The sequence below is a fragment of the Neophocaena asiaeorientalis genome, unplaced genomic scaffold (genome assembly GCF_003031525.2).
Source record: "Neophocaena asiaeorientalis asiaeorientalis breed wild unplaced genomic scaffold, Neophocaena_asiaeorientalis_V1.1 scaffold152, whole genome shotgun sequence".
NCBI classification, from domain to species: domain Eukaryota; kingdom Metazoa; phylum Chordata; class Mammalia; order Artiodactyla; family Phocoenidae; genus Neophocaena; species Neophocaena asiaeorientalis.
The window spans coordinates 2,543,771-2,561,294 of record NW_020185338.1 but is presented as its reverse complement, the minus strand read 5'-3'; the positions used below and the strand labels follow the sequence as shown (position 1 = coordinate 2,561,294).

Below are 17,524 nucleotides of genomic sequence, written 5' to 3'. Positions count from 1 at the left end.
AGAAGAGAGAGATCACTTCTGCATAAAATAACTAGATGAAGCTTTGGGACGTGGCATGTTTTGTGTTTGATAGGCCGAGGTGGAACATTAGGTAAAAGAAATCATGTACTTTGAAGTCCTGAGTCAGGGGGCGCTGCCAGAGGGGGCGGTGGTCTGGGCTGGCACGGAGAGCTGTGGGGTGGGAGGGCAGCCTGACCAGTGGATGGGGCAGGGCTTGTGGCGCTGGCCTGACGGGCAGAGGACTTGAGGCTTCGCAGGTAGGGAGCACTGAATGCCTTTGAACAAGGGAGTGAGATCGCCAACAGTGTTTTGCTAATGTTACTGATAGTGTCTGTCCTTGTTCAAGGCTTTATAACTGATGTACTGTTCCCATGATAAGGCCATCCCCGTGACCTCTGAGATCTAAGTGGAGCAGGTATGTTATGAATGTAGAAACAGGTGCAGAGCTGAGGCTGCTCATCGAGGACATGGTCGAACCAGCACTTGAACGGCTCTTTCTTCTAAGTCATGACTTTCTGGAATTGGTTTATGGGATAGAATAGAGGAAATAAAGCATGGGGGCAGAGAAAACTACTGAGAGACTGGTGCAGAGTTCCAGACACAGACTATAAAGGTGGCCACAGAAGGGAAAAGCAGAGGGGCGTTCGCAATAGAAACCTTACAGAAGAATCCAGAGGAACAGGCTGATGAGAGCAGGGCGGGAGGAAGCTGGAAGAATTGGGTTACCTGCAAGGTTGTGAACGGAACTCTCTGGGAAAGTTACAGATGCAGGCAAAGTTCGTGGAGCTGGTCGCTCACCCCAAGGAGGCTGCCCCTCACGCCGTCTCGGAAGGTTTTTGTGGAAACCACTTGTTGGCTCTGCAGCATCAGTACTTGGTGCTATTGGCTGTGAGGTTCCCAGAGGCTGCCCCGCTGTGGGACCCAGGGAAGCAAAGGCGAGGTACTTGAGCAACGTCACAGACTTTGTTTGGGGGCTCAGGGAGGGATCTTCTTCAGAAAGCCTTTCAAGGTCTCTAAGGGAATTGACCAAATACTGGCTATTCATGAGACCTTTCAGTGCTACCTGGCTTATAAACAGTCCACTGCCTGCAGCCACACCCTTGCTCTCCACAGCTCCTTCCGTTTTCTAAGCTGTTTCCTCACGTGGGAAACCAGGGGCTGGACTAGATCAGTGGTTTGGGGCTGTGGTCCCTGGAGCCCTAAGGGTCCTGGAAACCACTTTAAGAGCTCACTGTCCTGCTTTAAATGTTTCCTTTGAACAAAGGACTCTCCAGGTTTAAAAAAAAAAAGTTAAAAATATATTACAGTAGATAGCCTCCCAGAGCCTATTCTAACAAAATTTCATGGATCTGTTCAAAGTATTAATACTTTCCAAATTTCCTAAGCACTTTCACCTAGATTATTTTATTCATTCCTCATTATAACCCAGTGAAGTGAACAGATGGTGTTAAACCCATATTATAGACAAAGAAATTGGTGCCCAAAGGATGTAACCCCAAGGTAACAGCTGACCAAAACCAAAACTCAGATCTTATGAACCTGTTGCTCTTTCCAAGTTCTTATTTTGCCTTTCCACTATAGGAGATGGACCAAAATAATGGAACGTTTCAGTAGAAAATGAAATAGCAATCAGTTTTGGGTTATCACATTGGTTAGTATTAAATATACACTGACATTGTTTGATATGGTGTTCTAAATACCAGTTTTGACCCGAAATTTGAAAAGCAACTTTTGATTCCGCTTGACAGTGTTTTTTGTCATTCTGGATTCTGTATGCCGACATGATGGCTTTTTAAGCCCGTGTGATTCGATCTGTGGGATCAAAGAGAGATGGATTCTTTTACAGACTAAGTTGACCACTAGGCTGGACCGTGCCGTGGATTGAAAGCTAGGCTTCCAAATCCAGATTCAAAAGGGGGTCGTAACATGCCTGTGACTGAGAAACAAAGTGAGGCTGCAAGTGGATTTCTCAGTCTGTTTGGTGATCTGTCAGAATCGTAACTTGCAAAAGCGCACACCCACGTATCTTATCTCTTCCAGACTCTGCTCTTGCTTATCTTTGGAAAAACATGGGTCATAATCATTTTTGTTTTTCTTTTTCTGCTGGCATTTCTTTGTTGATACATTGTATCTATAAATCAGATACCAGCCCCCAAAACACAGCTGATGTGATGTGTCCTTTTTGGCACTTAATCTGACGAGATTGTTGGACATCTGCATGATTGGTATAATTTTAACCATGCTTTTAAGTTCCTGGCACTTTATCGCTCATATCTGTATTGAAAATTGGGGGGCATATGTCTGTATCAAGGAGACCAAAATCCTTTGGACATCCTTTACAAAATAAAATAGAAGCTCACTGTATCTCTGCCTCGGGAACTTGTGATAGGATTTTTTTTTTTTTTGCGGTACGCGGGCCTCTCACTGCTGTGGCCTCTCCCGTTGCGGAGCACAGGCTCCGGACGCGCAGGCTCAGCGGCCATGGCTCACAGGCCCAGCCGCTCCGCGGCATGTGGGATCCTCCCGGACCGGGGCACGAACCCATGTCCCCTACATCGGTAGGCAGACTCAACCACTGCACCACCAGGAAGGCCCTGTGATAGGGTTAGTGAATCGGTGAAGCAATCTGATGAATGGTTTTTGGACCCATCTACCACTATAACCTAGGATTAGGAGGCCCAAATGGACCTGCCTTCTGGAGAATTCCATTGCTTGGTGAGTCACACCAGAGAGAAGGACCAGAGTCAGCCTCCCATAAATTTAGCCAAGTATTCAATGATGGTAATGGGTAGTATCTGTTAAGCAACACGTATGTGCCTGGGACTTTACACACCTTATCTGATATAATCTGCACATCACTTTTATGAGGCAGCTGCATTACCAGACCTTACAGGTACAGAACTTGAAGATGAGCAGTGTTGGCTGTAATTGTGATTGAAAGGTATGTGAGCTCAGATTCTGCTGTCACCCACTGGCCTACTGTGCCTCTCCTGCTTACTTGTCAACGGTTAGACTTTTTCCCTAGATTTTGTGGTTTAAAAGTTTTTAATTCTCTAACCACAATGAACAAAATAGTCTTGATAAATTGTATCTTCTAAGCCTTTGTGTATTAGTCTCTTTTCTCAAATTAATTAGATATTTCCTGCCCACCTAACATCTGCAGGATTCAGTCCTGGGAGACATCTGTGGGCTGGAATAGCCATCAACAGCTTCTTGAAAGAGCTGGAGGAGAAAGGGCTCAGTTATCCACAGGAGTGGGTAGGGTGGAAGGCATCGTGGACAAGGAAATGGTGTTTGTGAAGATGTGGAGGCAGTCGGTAAATCAATTTAGTTAAGGGTAGGGGAGTCAAGAAAAGACAGGCTGCGGAATAAGGCTGAAGGGGGGCTTCCCTGGAGGCGCAGTGGTTGAGAATCCGCCTGCCAGTGCAGGGGACACGGGTTCGAGCCCTGGTCTGGGAAGATCCCACATGCCGCAGAGCAACTGAGCCTGTGCACGACGACTACTGAGCCCGCGCACCTAGAGCTGGTGCTCCGCAACAAGAGAAGCCATCGCAATGAGAAACCTGCACACCGTGACGAAGAGTAGCCCCCGCTCGCCACAACTAGAGAAAGCCCGCACACAGCAACGAAGACCCAATGCAGCCAAAAATAAATAAATAAATTTATTTTTAAAAAAAAGAAAGAAAGAAGATTGAAGGGCATAAACTTGGTCAGACTGTGGAGTTTCCTAAATGCCAGGCTATACATTTGCTTTATATATGCTTCAGGAGAAAAGATGCATTGATACTTGGAGAGCCACTGGAGGAAGACATAGAATGAGAAACCAGAGACAGGGCAGTCCGTTTGGATCTAAAGTCTGGGGTGGGAAGGACTGAACTAGGGAGATCTTCTTGGAAAGAGAAAGAGAACGTTACAAGGGGTTAAGAAAGCTTGATATCTGACTGTACATAGCTGCCAGTGGAGCGGGCAAGACCAAAGTCCCTGAGATTTCTAAGCCTGACTGAGATTGTGGACAGAATCGAATTCAAAAGAAAGCTGGTTTTCAGAGGGGAAGGCATGCTGATAGTTTTCGGTTTTTGGAGTGTTGGATTTGGGGTAACCATGTGATATCCCAGTGGAGAAATCCAGCTTGTGGTTGCAGGTGCCCATTTGGAAATTTGATGATCAAAGTTGGACAGGTCTGAGCGTCATCTTGTTAAAGTAACGGTTGCAGCTGGTGAGTGGGAAAGTCCCTGTGGGAGGGAAGAGAGAGGAACCAAGGGCAGAGCAGAAATTTAGAGGGTACGGTTCGGGGTGGAAAGAGCAGCACATCTGAGAGAAGCTGAGTCAGAGAGCTGGGAGAGAACCAGAATAGTCAAGTGGAGGGAAAGCCAAGGAAACCAGAGGCAGGGGAGGAGGAGACAACCACATAGCACAGCAGAGAGGTCTACAGCGGTAGCTCAGCCGCGGCACTCCTGAACATCTGGGGCCGGGTCGTTCTTTGTTACGGGGCCGTCCTGTGCATTGTTGGGTATCTCGCAGTGTCCCTGGCCTCTAGAAAATGTCCCCAGACATTGCTAAATGTCCCCTAGGGGCAAAATCACCCCCAGTTGAGAACCACTGGTCTAGAAGCCCATGGGGTTTGGCAGTTAAGAATATTATTTGAGTGGAAGGCAGACAACAGGTTTGGAGGGGAAGAAAGGGAAGCTGCCAACACCTTGTTTTAGCCCAGCAAGACCCATTCCAGACTCTGACCTCCAGAAGTGTAAGACCAAAGATTTGTGTTGTTCCAAGCCAGTAAATTTGTGGCAATTTGTAAGAGCAGTGGGAAACTAATGCACACTGTATATCAATAAAAAAGACAAGTGACAATTTAAAAGTGGATAATTGGCAGAATTAAGACATAGTTTTAGAGAGAAATTTGACAGAATCCATCAAAATTAAAGATTCTTTCCTTGCATGTACCTAGATACAACTCACATCCTTTGCAGTGAGAATATCTTCTGTCTTCCTCAAAAATATTTTTTCAGTACATAAAAAGAAACAGAGCCCAAGCACAGTACAGGAAAACCTACAGCAAATGCAAAGGGGAAGGTGACTCACAGTGTCAGTGTGTGTGTGTGTGTGTGTGTGTGTGAGTGTGTGAGTGTGACAGGCACGCAGCAGTGGGGTTTGAGGACAGGGTGACAGCAGCACGAGCTCAAGTTGATCGTTTTCCCTCCTTGTCACCCCAGCTGCTCCATCTCCATCCTCTCTCACGTCCACTGTCAACGTTCTGTTTACTGCATCTGTCTGTAAGAGCATCTGCTCCTCCACCCCCGTCCTCCAGGATGCGTGGCTAAAAGCTCGGTCTGTTAGGCATCTCTGCGCTCTGGGCAGCCACTGCCAACATCAGGTACCAACCGTGAAAGAAGTGCTGTATCAAAGGACACATTTCCCAAAGCAGCAGTCATCCTCAGGGATTCAGACACCTTGCAACAGAATCTTAGAAGTAAACTCCGTCAGCCGCTCCACTGCTCAGGCTGGGGTTGGAGGTAATGGCTCCCGCTGCTGCTGCTATGACATGTTAAGCTTTCAGATGCCGTTGCAGGGTCGGCCCAGAGATCACCTTCGTTGCTCCCTTCTCCTTTCTTGCGTGGCTGTTTTCCCAACACGTTATCATGGATTTTATCTTCGTGGTTGGAGTATGTAGGTGGAGGGACTGAGTTAGTTAGAGGCGAGTATGGACATCTCTAGTCATTGTAGACTGTTGTCTAGAAAGGGATTTTTGGCCTCATCGGCTGAAATCCCTCATTCTAGAGACGAGAAGCTAAGGCCCGGGAGGAAGAGGAGTGCCTTTGGGTGTCTTTGTGGGCGATACCCTCTTTCCTGATTTGGGGTCCAGGGAGCTGTTCTCAGCATTGGCCTTCCTTTCTTCACCGTGTCCCTTATGTGGCATTCCTGTGCTTTACTGAGCTTTCTTTCAGGAATTCTCTGTTATACATTATTAGTTTAAATTTACTCTTAAAGCTTTAAACTGTGGGTCAAAATTCCCATCGTGTGGGCTGAGATGAGATCTCTAGTTACAGCCACGCTCTGCAGGCCGTGGCAGAGAACTGACCACAGCCGAGCTCCTGGTCATTAAGGGGCCCATAAACTGCCCAGTTGAATAACTGACCGTTGGTCAGCTTAGCAGGCGCTCAGGAAAAAAACATCCCACCCTGTGGAGGCTTTGTAATGTGTCAGTTTTACACATTTCGCAGAGTCCCTTTTCTGGGCTGGACCAGGGCTGAACCACATTTTGCAGAGTCCCTTTTCTTGTACGTTTCTGGTTAGTTTTCTTGTATGTTTCTGGTTAGGATGGGCCCCAAAGGAGATTCTTGTGGGGATTTAGAGGGCAGATGCGAAGTGCGCTGTCGTGATAACCCACACATTGTCACCTTGGGCTGGCTCACCTTGGCGTGAGGTGGCAGCTGGCCCTGCATTGCTGCATTTTCTCCTGGTCCTGCTGCAACTTCTCTAACCCTGGACCTCGCCAGGTATGTGCGTTTAGCTCTGGTGAGGGCCCGGCTTCTGCAGGACACCCTACCCTCGATGCCAGAGGCAGCACGAAAAGACATGGTTTGAGCCTGTATATGTGGCTTCATCTCGTTGCCTGTGGTTCTGGCTTGTCCTCCACTGTGTATTCATCCTCTGGCTTCTGTCCACCCTGCAGACCTCAAGCTGTGGCTCTAGGGCAAAGACAGCAACGTTACCCAGACTGCTTTACTGGCTCTCACAACTACTTTCCTGATGTCAAATTCTTGTAAATTACATACATTGTATATTTCACACACACACACACACACACACACACACACACACACACACACACACACACAAAGTGGTTCTGCTTCTCTGGTTGAACCGTGACTAATACACACCTCCATCCCCCAGAAGCCACTGTTTTATTCACCATTACTTTCTTAAAGGCTTGGGCAGAGTTTCTGATGGACAGTACAACGCAGGACATCCAGAATCCTACCCTCCGAAGTTCTCCAACTTACAAATTTTGGTTCGATACCCCAGAGAATGCAAAGTCAGTTCAGACCCCAACGCTCTTAGGTGATGAAGCACATCCAGTACCCAGAATGAAAGCACAGCACTGGGGGGAGAAGCAGCTCAGGCCAGCAGGGGATAGAAGTCATGGAGAACTGAGCTTGAGGGGTGGTAGTGGCCACAGCAAGAAGCCAGGACGGGCAGTAGATGTGGGTCCTGAATGGAGAAGACGAGAAGCTGGAACTCCTTTGGCGTTTCAGGAGTAAACAAGCTTGTCATAAACAGCCCTGTGGTGCCACCGTGCCTCTGCCAGACACTGGCGGATGCCCATCCACACACACAGCAGGCGGGTCAGAGTCTGCACATATATACCTCGTGCTGGCCGCCCTGCGTACCAGTGAGCCAAAGTGTATTCAGAGTGTAAAGAAGTATCAAAGATGCTATTTCAAGGAATAAAAATTTATCACCTAGACAGCCTACAGGAGACTTTTAGTCTCATTATTCAGGATAGAGTTGAAGGTTCCAGATGCTTAGAATTCTATTAGAAGCCAAATACAAAGGAGAGTTGCAGGAAACCGTCTGAGGAGATGTTCTCATGATCTCCATTGACCTTTACCTTGGAATAAGCCCTCAGATCTTGGGATGTTGAGGAAAACGTGGCTAGTGAGGGAAGAGTGAGAATAAGCCTTCCGGAAAGTGCCTCTCGCCTATAACGTTCTGCCGACAAGTTGAGGGAGTTACCAGGAAGGCGATAATCTGGAAAGCTGGAAAAATTATTCATAGGAAGACGGCTTCCACCTCACGCTCACTGATTGGTTTTGCCATTAAACCTGTGCCTCAGCCCAGGCAGTCACTTTATGTTACTAAGAGGTTACACACTGTAACCACTATGTTTTTCTAGAGTCGTAATATCACTTTATTGTCAACTTCCCACTTCCTCTGCATTGTACGTCTTTGTGACACATTCATGATTGTGGCTCTTGGGCATCAAAGAAAGGTCCCCTGTCCTCAGTGTGGTCCATTTAAGAAGGTAGGGAGGTCTGTGAGTACCCTTTTTTTTTTTTTGAAGTTGTAGCTTAATTGCTTTAAGAGCTTCCTTAGCTCTGACTTCCATACTCCTCCTTGTCTGTTCCCATAGAATGCTGAGCAGAGAGCGTTTTTTTTGCCTCACTGATGCCTGTTTCTCCTTGGCTTCAATCCCCACGACGGCAGTCCCAGCCCTTGGCTCAGGAGAGTGGCTGATGCCCCAGTGAATGAATCTTTCATGAATCTTTCTGTTATCCACAAAGTCAGGCTTTAAGGGTCTAAGTAGCTGAGGTTTTACTCTCCATTCTAAAAATGAGATAGAATTTGGGTGAGCCTAATTGAAAAAAATGGTCCCAGTGAGTTTACACTGATTAATGGATGGATGAGTGCTCTCGGCCTGAGTTGCTGCAGGAGAGAGTTTCTAAAGATGCCTCGGAGCTGTTTCATCTCTGCTCCTGGGCATCCTGCTCGCATCCTGGTGCCTCCGGTCAGGTCCAAGCCTCTTCCTCCCACTGCATCGTGTGATTTTCAGCCATATCTACACTCTTTGTCCACATAAAACATGAAACTAAAGGCACTATTTCTTTCTGGATACAAATACCAATCTAGTGCCCTTGGAGCTGTTTTCTTTTGATTGAAAGTAGAAATTAGCACTCCCTGGCCAAAACCAAAGGCAGAAAAGGGAATGTGAAGCTTAAGATACTACTCTGTAAGATTATATTGACAGAGTTTTTTTTTTTTTTACTTAAAGTATAGTTGATTTATAATATTAATTTCAGGTATACAATATAGTGATTCCATATTTTTATAGATTATACTCCATTTATAGTTTTTATAAAATATTGACTCTATTCCCTGTGTTATACAATATACCCTTGTGGCCTATGTATTTTGTACACAGTAGGTGGTACCTCTTAATCCCCCACTTCTGTCTTGCCCCCCACTTCCCTTTCCACACTGTAACCACTAGTTTGTTCTCTGTATCTGTGAGTCTCTTTCTGGTTTGTTATATTTATAGTGGTTTATCTTTTAGATTCCATGTATAAGTGGTAACATACAGTATTTTTCTGTCTGACTTCATAAGCATAATACCCTCCGTGTCCATCCATGTTGTTACAGATGGCAACTTTTCATTTTTCGTGACTGAGTTCTGTTAGGAACCTGGCCGCACAGCAGGAGGTGAGTGGCGGGCAAGCGAGCGAAGCTTCATCTGTATTTACAGTTGCCGCTCCACACTGCTCGCGTTACCGCCTGAGCTCTGCCTCCTGTCAGCATTATAGTGAGTTGTGTAATTATTCATTATATATTACAACGTAATAATAATAGAAATAAAGCGCATAATAAATGCAACGCGCTTGAATCATCCTGAAACCAACCCCCCCCCACCCCGGTCCGTGGAAAAATTGTCTTCCGCGAAACTGGTCCTTGGTGACAAAAGCGTTGGGGACCGCTAATATATACCACATCTTCTTTATCCATTCATCTGTGATGGGCACTTAGGTTGCTTCCATATCTTGACTATTGTAAATAATGCTACTATGAACAGGGGGGTGCATGTATCTTTTCAAATTAGTGTTTTTGTTTTCTTAGAATATATACCCCAGAGTGGGATTGCTGGATCACATGGTAGTTCTATTTCTAGTTATTTGAGGAACCTCCATATTGTTTCCATAGTGGCTGCATCAGTTTACATTTCCACTAACTCTGCACCAGGGTTCCCTTTTCCCCACATCCTTGCCAACATTTGTTGTTTGTGGTCCTTTTAATGATAGCCATTGACAGGTGTGAGGTGATAGCTCATTGTGGTTTTGATTTGCATTTCCTTGACATAGTTTTTTTTCTTAAGCTACTTTTATATACAACAAAATGAGATCTCCTGTCTAGGGCTACAGCAGGGTCGTGAAGAAGAAAGGGGTTTTGGGGTGGGGGTCTTTCTAAGGAAGGATAATTATTTTAATAGCTGCTCTCGGGGAAAACGCAGGTGAGGGTGAAGCTATCTCTAATTAGCAGTTGGATAAATTATGGCTGAGTAATATTCCATTGTATATATGTGCCACATCTTCTTTATCCATTCACCTGTTGATGGACACTTAGGTTGCTTCCATGTCCTGGCTATTGTAGATAGAGCTGCAATGAACATTTTGGTACATGACTCTTTTTGAATTATGGCTTTCTCAGGGTATATGCCCAGTAGTGGGATTGCTGGGTTGTGTGGTAGTTCTATTTTTAGTTTTTTAAGGAACCTCCATACTGTTCTCCATAGTGGCTGTATCAATTTACATTCTCACCAAGCAGTTGGATAAATCTTGAGAATTATATAGCACAGCAGGATTTACATTCCATTTCCCAAAATGCAGGACTCTGCCAGAAGCTGAATGGACATGATTGCGGCTCTCGGGCGTTGACTGTCGCTCTCGCAGCTGTGGGAGTTTGACCTGCGCTAAAACGCCTCACTGAGTCAATCCTCTCCCTGTCCTTGTCCCCGCAGCGCCAATCTGTCCAAGGCCGCCTGGGGAGCGTTAGAGAAGAACGGCGCCCAGCTGATGATCCGCTCCTATGAGCTCGGCGTCCTTTTCCTCCCATCAGCATTTGTAAGTGCACACTTGATAGATGATTGGTCATGAGTGAAGCGAATGGGGGTTTGTGTTCTCTTCTTGAGTCTCGATGACCTGCCCGAGGTCAGGAGGTCGCAAGCTTGTGCACTGACCCGGAGCCTGTGCTCCTAGCCGCAGGCTCGAGCCGATGAATTTATTCACCGATCACTGTTCTGGGTGTGAGGGGATCGCTGCTCTCAAGGAGTGTTCCAGATTAGTGATCAAAGGCATTGCTTTGGGTAAAGTTAATAACAACCTTTAAATGAAGATTGTGAACCAGCATGTGAAAATTTACTATAAGGTAGTAAGTGACAAGTCACCAAAGGGATGAGTCAGCCAAGTGCGAGGCTTGTTCTAGGTGACTGGAGACCGCCTTCAGAAGCTGCTCGGCCTGGGGGCAACGAAGGATGCTGAGGATTCTCCGTCCTCGGAGAGGAGCGGGGGAAGGGCAGCCTCGTGGGAGGAGTGGCCTGAGCACAAGCCGGGAGGGAGGCAGGGAAGCTCACAGCATCTGCTAGAAACAGAGTCCCGGGGGTCGCAGAGGACGTGTTACCAGGCTCGCTGGGAAGCCCCCCAGAAGGGCACCGGAACAGCCAGCTTGCATCCTGGCGTTGGAACAGCGCTCAGTTTCTGCAGCTGAACACCCAGCAGAGTAGTTAGTTATTGTGTAGGGACTGGGTTTTACAAGCCGTGCGTTTCTCTCAACACTAGAATTCCTCTTGGCCCAGAGAGCTGTTCCCTCTTTAAGAGGCACACAGCGTCCCCAGTACCACCTCTCACCCCCAGCCCCACTCTGGCACGCACTCATTGGTGGATGCAGTTGGAACTGCCCACACCATGTGATGTGTAATGCTTTCTTTTTCTTCTCTCTTTTGCCACTTGCTCTAGTTGAGCTAAACACATACATGATGCAGCCCCACGGCAAACCACTTGGACTGGACCAGAAGACTTAGCCAGGGGAGAGCTGTGTGCTTGTCCCGAGACTTATATCCAGGCCCTGTGATGTGTGGGCATCGTCTCAAGGCGAGCTGAGATTGCCCTCCTGCCCAGCCTGACAGGCCTCTCCACTGTTCCTTTTCTCACGCATGCTCTGGGGAAGAGCTCCCCTCTCCCTTTCTTCTCCCCTCACCACTCTTTATCCATCCTTTTCTCCGTCTCAGAGGGTTTCACTACTGAACTGTCCCACAGGCCTCTCCTGAGAGCAGATTCTAGCACTTTCTGTTTCTTTCCCATAGAGTCAAACAGCAGATCCTGATGCTGCTTTCAGCTAAAGATCACCACCTCCACAGCCCCGTCGGTAGATGGTTTCCATAGACAAGGAGGTGACTTCCCTAAGGTTCCACCGCTGAGTGGATCTAGCTCTCAAGCCTCCGTCTCTAACTGATCCACCTGTGATCTCTCAGCTGTATCACAGGGAGGTAGGAGATTCTCAGCACCGGGGTAATAATACACAGTCATGTGGTGTGATTACAGTGGCTGTAGCTTCGAACTCAAGCTAGAATTAGCTCCCAATAATCACCTAAGTAAAGGAATAAATTCCGCGTTGCTCTTGTTTGGCTTTTCATGTCAGCATTTGCAAAATTCTAGTCATTTCTAACTGTTCTGACCTTATCCCTCATCATAAAAATGATGCTAGGAAAGAAGTATACTGCATTTCCAGGACCACTCAACCCTTCTAAGCTACTAATTTTTACCTCTAATATTGTTTCTGTCTGTACGTTAGAGAAAGAGTGGGCATAATCATTTAGAATCCCCAAATCGACTCTAGACTAGGCTATTATTCCTATACTTTTGGAATAAGAGCAAGTCCCACTAGAGTGCATTCTAGGTAAAGTAGAGATTTAGTTATTTATAAAGACCATCAGGCAAGAATATTAAAAAATGGACTCCCCCACCCCCACCCTGTCCTGTGCCAGCAGGTTCAAGAGCGAGGCCCCCAGCAGGGGGACCCGTGTAGTTGACATACTGAGACAGTGGCTTCTCCAGCAGACGGTTCCATGGCATCTCAACATGCAGATCCCACGGGGAGCAGTGCTTTACAGCAGGCTTGCTCCACAGCATTAACGAGGACCCACACACTGCCGCTGTCTTGCTATCAGACTTTTTCCCATCTGGACGGATCGTCGTGTCCTTTAGCAAATCATAAATGACTTGAGCAAAGCGCTGAGATGAGATGTGTGGACAGTACACAAGTATTTGACCTTGCCTCCAAAGGAGCTAAGGGTCAAGTGAGCAAGAAGGTCAGAGGTGAAGCAGACGCCTTGTTTGAGAGACGTCCCAGGTGCGAGCTTGGGTGCTCAGACATGTGAGGAGGGCACCTGGCCTGAGCGTGCAGAACCCAGAGGGCTCAAAGTGCGTGTCCGAGTTCTTTTAGGTGCATTTTATAGACACGAACTTGAGCTGACATAGGCCCATAGAAGGGGGAGAGTCATGGAATCAAAGGAAGGGAGGAACAGCCGAGATGTGGGGGGGGACGGGCCGGCCGGCTCTGGGGCCCGGGCAGCAGGCAGGCTCTCTGGGCTGCCGCCCCTGCTGTGACTCCACCACATGGCTTCTCGGCCCTGTGACCAGGGGTTCTGCATTTATAGTCACTGCGCAAGCTTGGGTCTGCCCCGCACGCCTCTCTCCTTCCCAACCCCGTCCCCCAGTAGGGGCCTGTTTCCAGAAAAGGGGGTTTGTTGTGAGCTAGGAAGCCACTCAAGAGGTAGGAACTTAACTGCCAGAAGGTTTCACCTGTAAGTGGGTTGATGTGTGTTTTATCTGCAGAAAGCAGTTAAAGGGGATCTTGCAACATAGGGGACTTTGTCCTTAAGCCACTCTAACTCATCTGCTTCATTTACTGTTACGTGGAGCTTCTGGGAAAGTAGTAGACCTTTGTTTGCCCTCACAGAATTAACATTTATGGTTTTGACTTTGAGGGCAACCCAAGGTCTATGACAGGAGGTAATTAGTCATCTTGCTGAGGCTATAGGAGCACAGAATGAGACTTAGCTTGTGAAGGAGTGGCTGTCCGTCCTCAGAGTGCACGCCAGGCTCGTCACCGGACATCTGGCTGCCTGAGATGACCTGTTGTACAGCCAGCTCCATAAGCACCTCCTGCGTCCTCTTTGGCTCCTCCTGGGAACACAGGGAAGAACAGATGGACTCTTTGTTCTCAGGAAGCTCGTGGATAAGTTAAGGAAGCAGACCCAAGTTATCACAGTAGGTGATGAGAGCTATGGGGTGTCCAGAATATAAGGACTGAGAAGAGGGAGTGAACAGTCTGCCTGGGGGGCTTGGGGAAGGCTTCATTTAGATGACGTTTGACCTGGGTCTTGAAAAATGAATGTGGGTTCAACCCACCATCAGGGGAGATGAGGCTTCCGGCCAGAGGGAACAGTGCACGTTATATTTGAGAAATAGCAACCAGCTCCACGTGCGTGGAATGGGCCGGGGGGTGGCCTGGGCTGTGTGGTTGGAGTCCTGTTCTGAAGGAAGGTGGCAAGCAGGACGTGCTGGAGTGGACTTTGTCCCACACGAATAGTGGAAAGCCATCAGTTTTTTTTTTTTTTTAATGTTGGGGGTAGGAGTTTATTAATTTATTTATTTTTGCTGTGTTGGGTCTTCGTTTCTGTGCGAGGGCTTTCTCTAATTGTGGCAAGCGGGGGCCACTCTTCATCGCGGTGCGTGGGCCTCTCACTGTCGCGGCCCCCCTCACTGTCGCGGCCCCTCTTGTTGCGGAGCACAGGCTCCAGACGCGCAGGCTCAGTAGTTGTGGCTCACGGGCCCAGTTGCTCCGCGGCATGTGGGATCCTCCCAGACCAGGGCTCAAACTCATGTCCCCTGCATTGGCAGGCAGATTCTCAACCACTGCGCCACCAGGGAAGCCCAAGCCATCAGTTTTTTAAGCAGGGTTAGTGGTCTCATCAGGCCAATTTTCAGAGAATTTGAATCTGTAAAACTTATCTCCCCTTAGGATTATAGTGTAATTTATATTATGCAAGGTACTTGAGGAGAAGGGCCTTACAGATGCCGTCAATATCATATCTTAATCACCTACGCCCCACTGTTATAAAATTCTGATTCTGAATGAATCGCCCTTTGCCTTCACCCACTGTCCCAACTCAGGGTGTAGGAAGTCATCCCCCACTCCTTGTTCTCCCCCCACATGTTTAATCACCTAGGCTTGTCATCCCCAATTCCTAATGCACCCTGTAAATCTGTCACTTCTGGCCATCCCTGCTGCCACCACGGCCAGACCTGCCTCCCGGCCCACTTCCTAGGCCACCTCCAAGCTGCTCAGCCCACTGCTGCCAGAACATCTACAGACCATGAATCTGGTCATGTCTCCCACCTGCTTCAAATCCTATGACTCCTTAGCTTGGCCTACTTTTCCCTTTGCGGCCTGACTCCTGACTACTCGGGTCTGACCTCTTCCCTCTGGATCCTGGCCTTTCATGTTCCAGCCACACAGAGCAACTGCCTCTCATTCTGGACCAGGCCTCTTAGCCTTCTCTGGAGAAACAGAACCAATAGGATATATAGATCCACATAGAAAGAGACTTACTGTGAGGAATCGGCCCACACGATTTTGGAGTGCAAGGAGTCCCAAGCTCTGCCGTCTGTGAGCTGGAGACCAGGAGGGCTGGTGGTGTGGGCCAGCCCGAGTCTGAAGGCCTGAGGACCAGGACCCCATGCTTTCCGTCCCAGTCTGAGTTTAGGAGAAGACAGATGTCCCAGCCAAGCAGCCCTTCCTCGGCCTTTTTGTTCCATTCAGTCCCCCTACTGGCTGGATGGTGCATCGTTGGCGGGGATCATCTTTACTCAGTCCACTGATTCAAATATTAACCCCATGCAGAAACACCCTCAGCGATGCCCAGAGTGATGTTTACCGGTTACCTGGGTATCCCATGGCCCAGTCACGGTGACATGTAGAATGAGCCACCATACCACCCTTCTCAGCAGCCTTAATCCGTAGCAGGAACAACCCCCTGAGGCCCCTAACCCCACCGGCCTCTCACATCTCTGCTCCAGGGGTCCCTCCTTTGTGCCCCACAGCCCTCAAGAACCGGGGCTTTTCCTGTGTCCCCTGTGTTGTCATCGATGACTCGTGTGTCTCCTTGACTGGGCTGGGAGCTGCTCTCACGGAGGGCCGGCACACGGGAGACTCTTAGTGAAGTCTGTCGGTGTTGCTCCCTTGAGGTTCCCGGAGTACCCTCTCCCCTTTCTGTGAGGAGAACACGGGTGCAAAACAGTGGCTGCAGAGGCCACGTGGATTTAGTCCGAGGGGCGTCGGGTGCAGTAGGTGCTTAAGTGTGCTCACGGCTCGTCATGAGCAACTTGCAGCGTGGGATAGCTCACCTGTAGCTGTTCTGTGCAAACTAAAACGTACACACAGGCTCACGTTCGCTCTCACTCACAGAAGTCTATTGCCTTAACTACAAATGCCAATCCCTATATATTCATTTAACGTCTTAAAAATTTCGGTATTGGCCATAATCTTAAAAGAGTTACTGACAGTAAGGCAGTTTGTTGTGAAATGAAGCCCAGTGTGATTCCTTTCTTTTCTCCCTTCAGTACTATCAAGATAATGTCTTTTTATACCTTTAGTTACACATTTGCCAAAGAGTTACTTAGCACCCAGTTTTGTAGTCGTTCTTCTGACTGGACAGCATCCAAAATCCAGTTTCTTGAGGTCAGCCCACCTTTGTGGCCCTTAGGCAGAACTGCATGTCCGAAACACCCACGTTTCTGAGTTAGCAGCAGCCAGGATTGCTGCTTCTGTCCTTCACCAGTGGGCCATCCTGATCTCTGTGCTCCTGAACGCTGGCTTGAGGCCAGCGTTGCAAACGGTCAGGTTTTGTGCCCAGAACGCTGCACAGTCTCAAACGCTGCAGAGGTGGTCGGCCGGAAGAAACCCGGCAGCTCCCCTTTCCCGCAGCCGTCATACAGGCCTGTCACTCAGGAACCAATGGCTGTGTGAAGGGACACGCTGTGTGGCCTACAAACTGCAGTGGGCGGAGAGCCAGCACTTTCCATTCATAATTAAGATGCCATTTGAAACTTCGGGGATTGATCTGGAAGCTGATAAGTCCCTGGTAACCGAGTATTGATTTTTTCCCATTTTTTCTGCTGCTTTTAAATGAATGAATCAATAAACACATCATTACGAAATTAACCTGACTTGCCATAGAGCATGGAGTCAGTAGCTTTCCCTGTGATTAGGAACACTTGCAAGGGCTTTGGGGCTTAATGTCAAGGTACATTTGACTGTGTACCCAGCACTTGGCTGTTGTTGCTACATAGTAGGTGCTTAATAAATGTTTAATTGAAGACTTGATTCTTTTGATGTCTAACATCAACTTATCAGTTTTATTATGCTTTTTGAGTTGTCCCTTTAATTTAAGTGTATTTAACTTTTAGATTAGACTAATGCATTTAGGTTCAGAAAAATCTCAATATAGGAAAGATCATCTAATGATTTCAAAGACCAGCAGCTGTATTCCAAACCCTCAGGCATCTGTATTTCAGGGAGATAGATATTTTCTCTCTTTGAACTCGGTGCATTTTGGTGTTTACTGAGTACGTACTTTGTCAGGCGCCGACTAGGCTGCCCAGCACTGTGTGTCTAGAACGCCTCCTACCTCTGGGAATAATGCACAGACCATCTCAGAATCATGGATCGATGTCCTGAACTCCTTCCTCCAGAGGAAGGTACCCTGAGCATCCCTGCCGTTGTCCCAGGGCTGAGAGCCAGCTCAGGCCCTGCTCAGCCCCAGGTTCATTTGCTCCCCAGATGGCGGGCTCTCTTTCCTACAATCGGAGTCAAAAATGCTGCCACTAAATCCCCAAGAACTTTCAGTCTTCAAGTCTTTACTTTCTCTTTTCTCCATTCTGGTTAAACTATTTTATTGTCCCTCTGTTGCCAA

General features: G+C 47.9%; 1 protein-coding gene across 3 annotated transcripts in view; it reads left to right on the top strand.

Annotated features, from left to right (window-relative positions):
* TDP1 (tyrosyl-DNA phosphodiesterase 1) overlaps nucleotides 1–17,524 on the top strand; it is a 75,324-nt gene that overhangs the window by 46,980 nt on the left and 10,820 nt on the right. For all 3 annotated transcript variants that reach the window (XM_024736357.1, XM_024736360.1, XM_024736358.1), the window contains one exon: nucleotides 10,511–10,613. In XM_024736357.1, coding sequence (XP_024592125.1) covers nucleotides 10,511–10,613 — 103 coding nt within the window. The remainder of the gene's footprint in view (nucleotides 1–10,510; nucleotides 10,614–17,524) is intronic.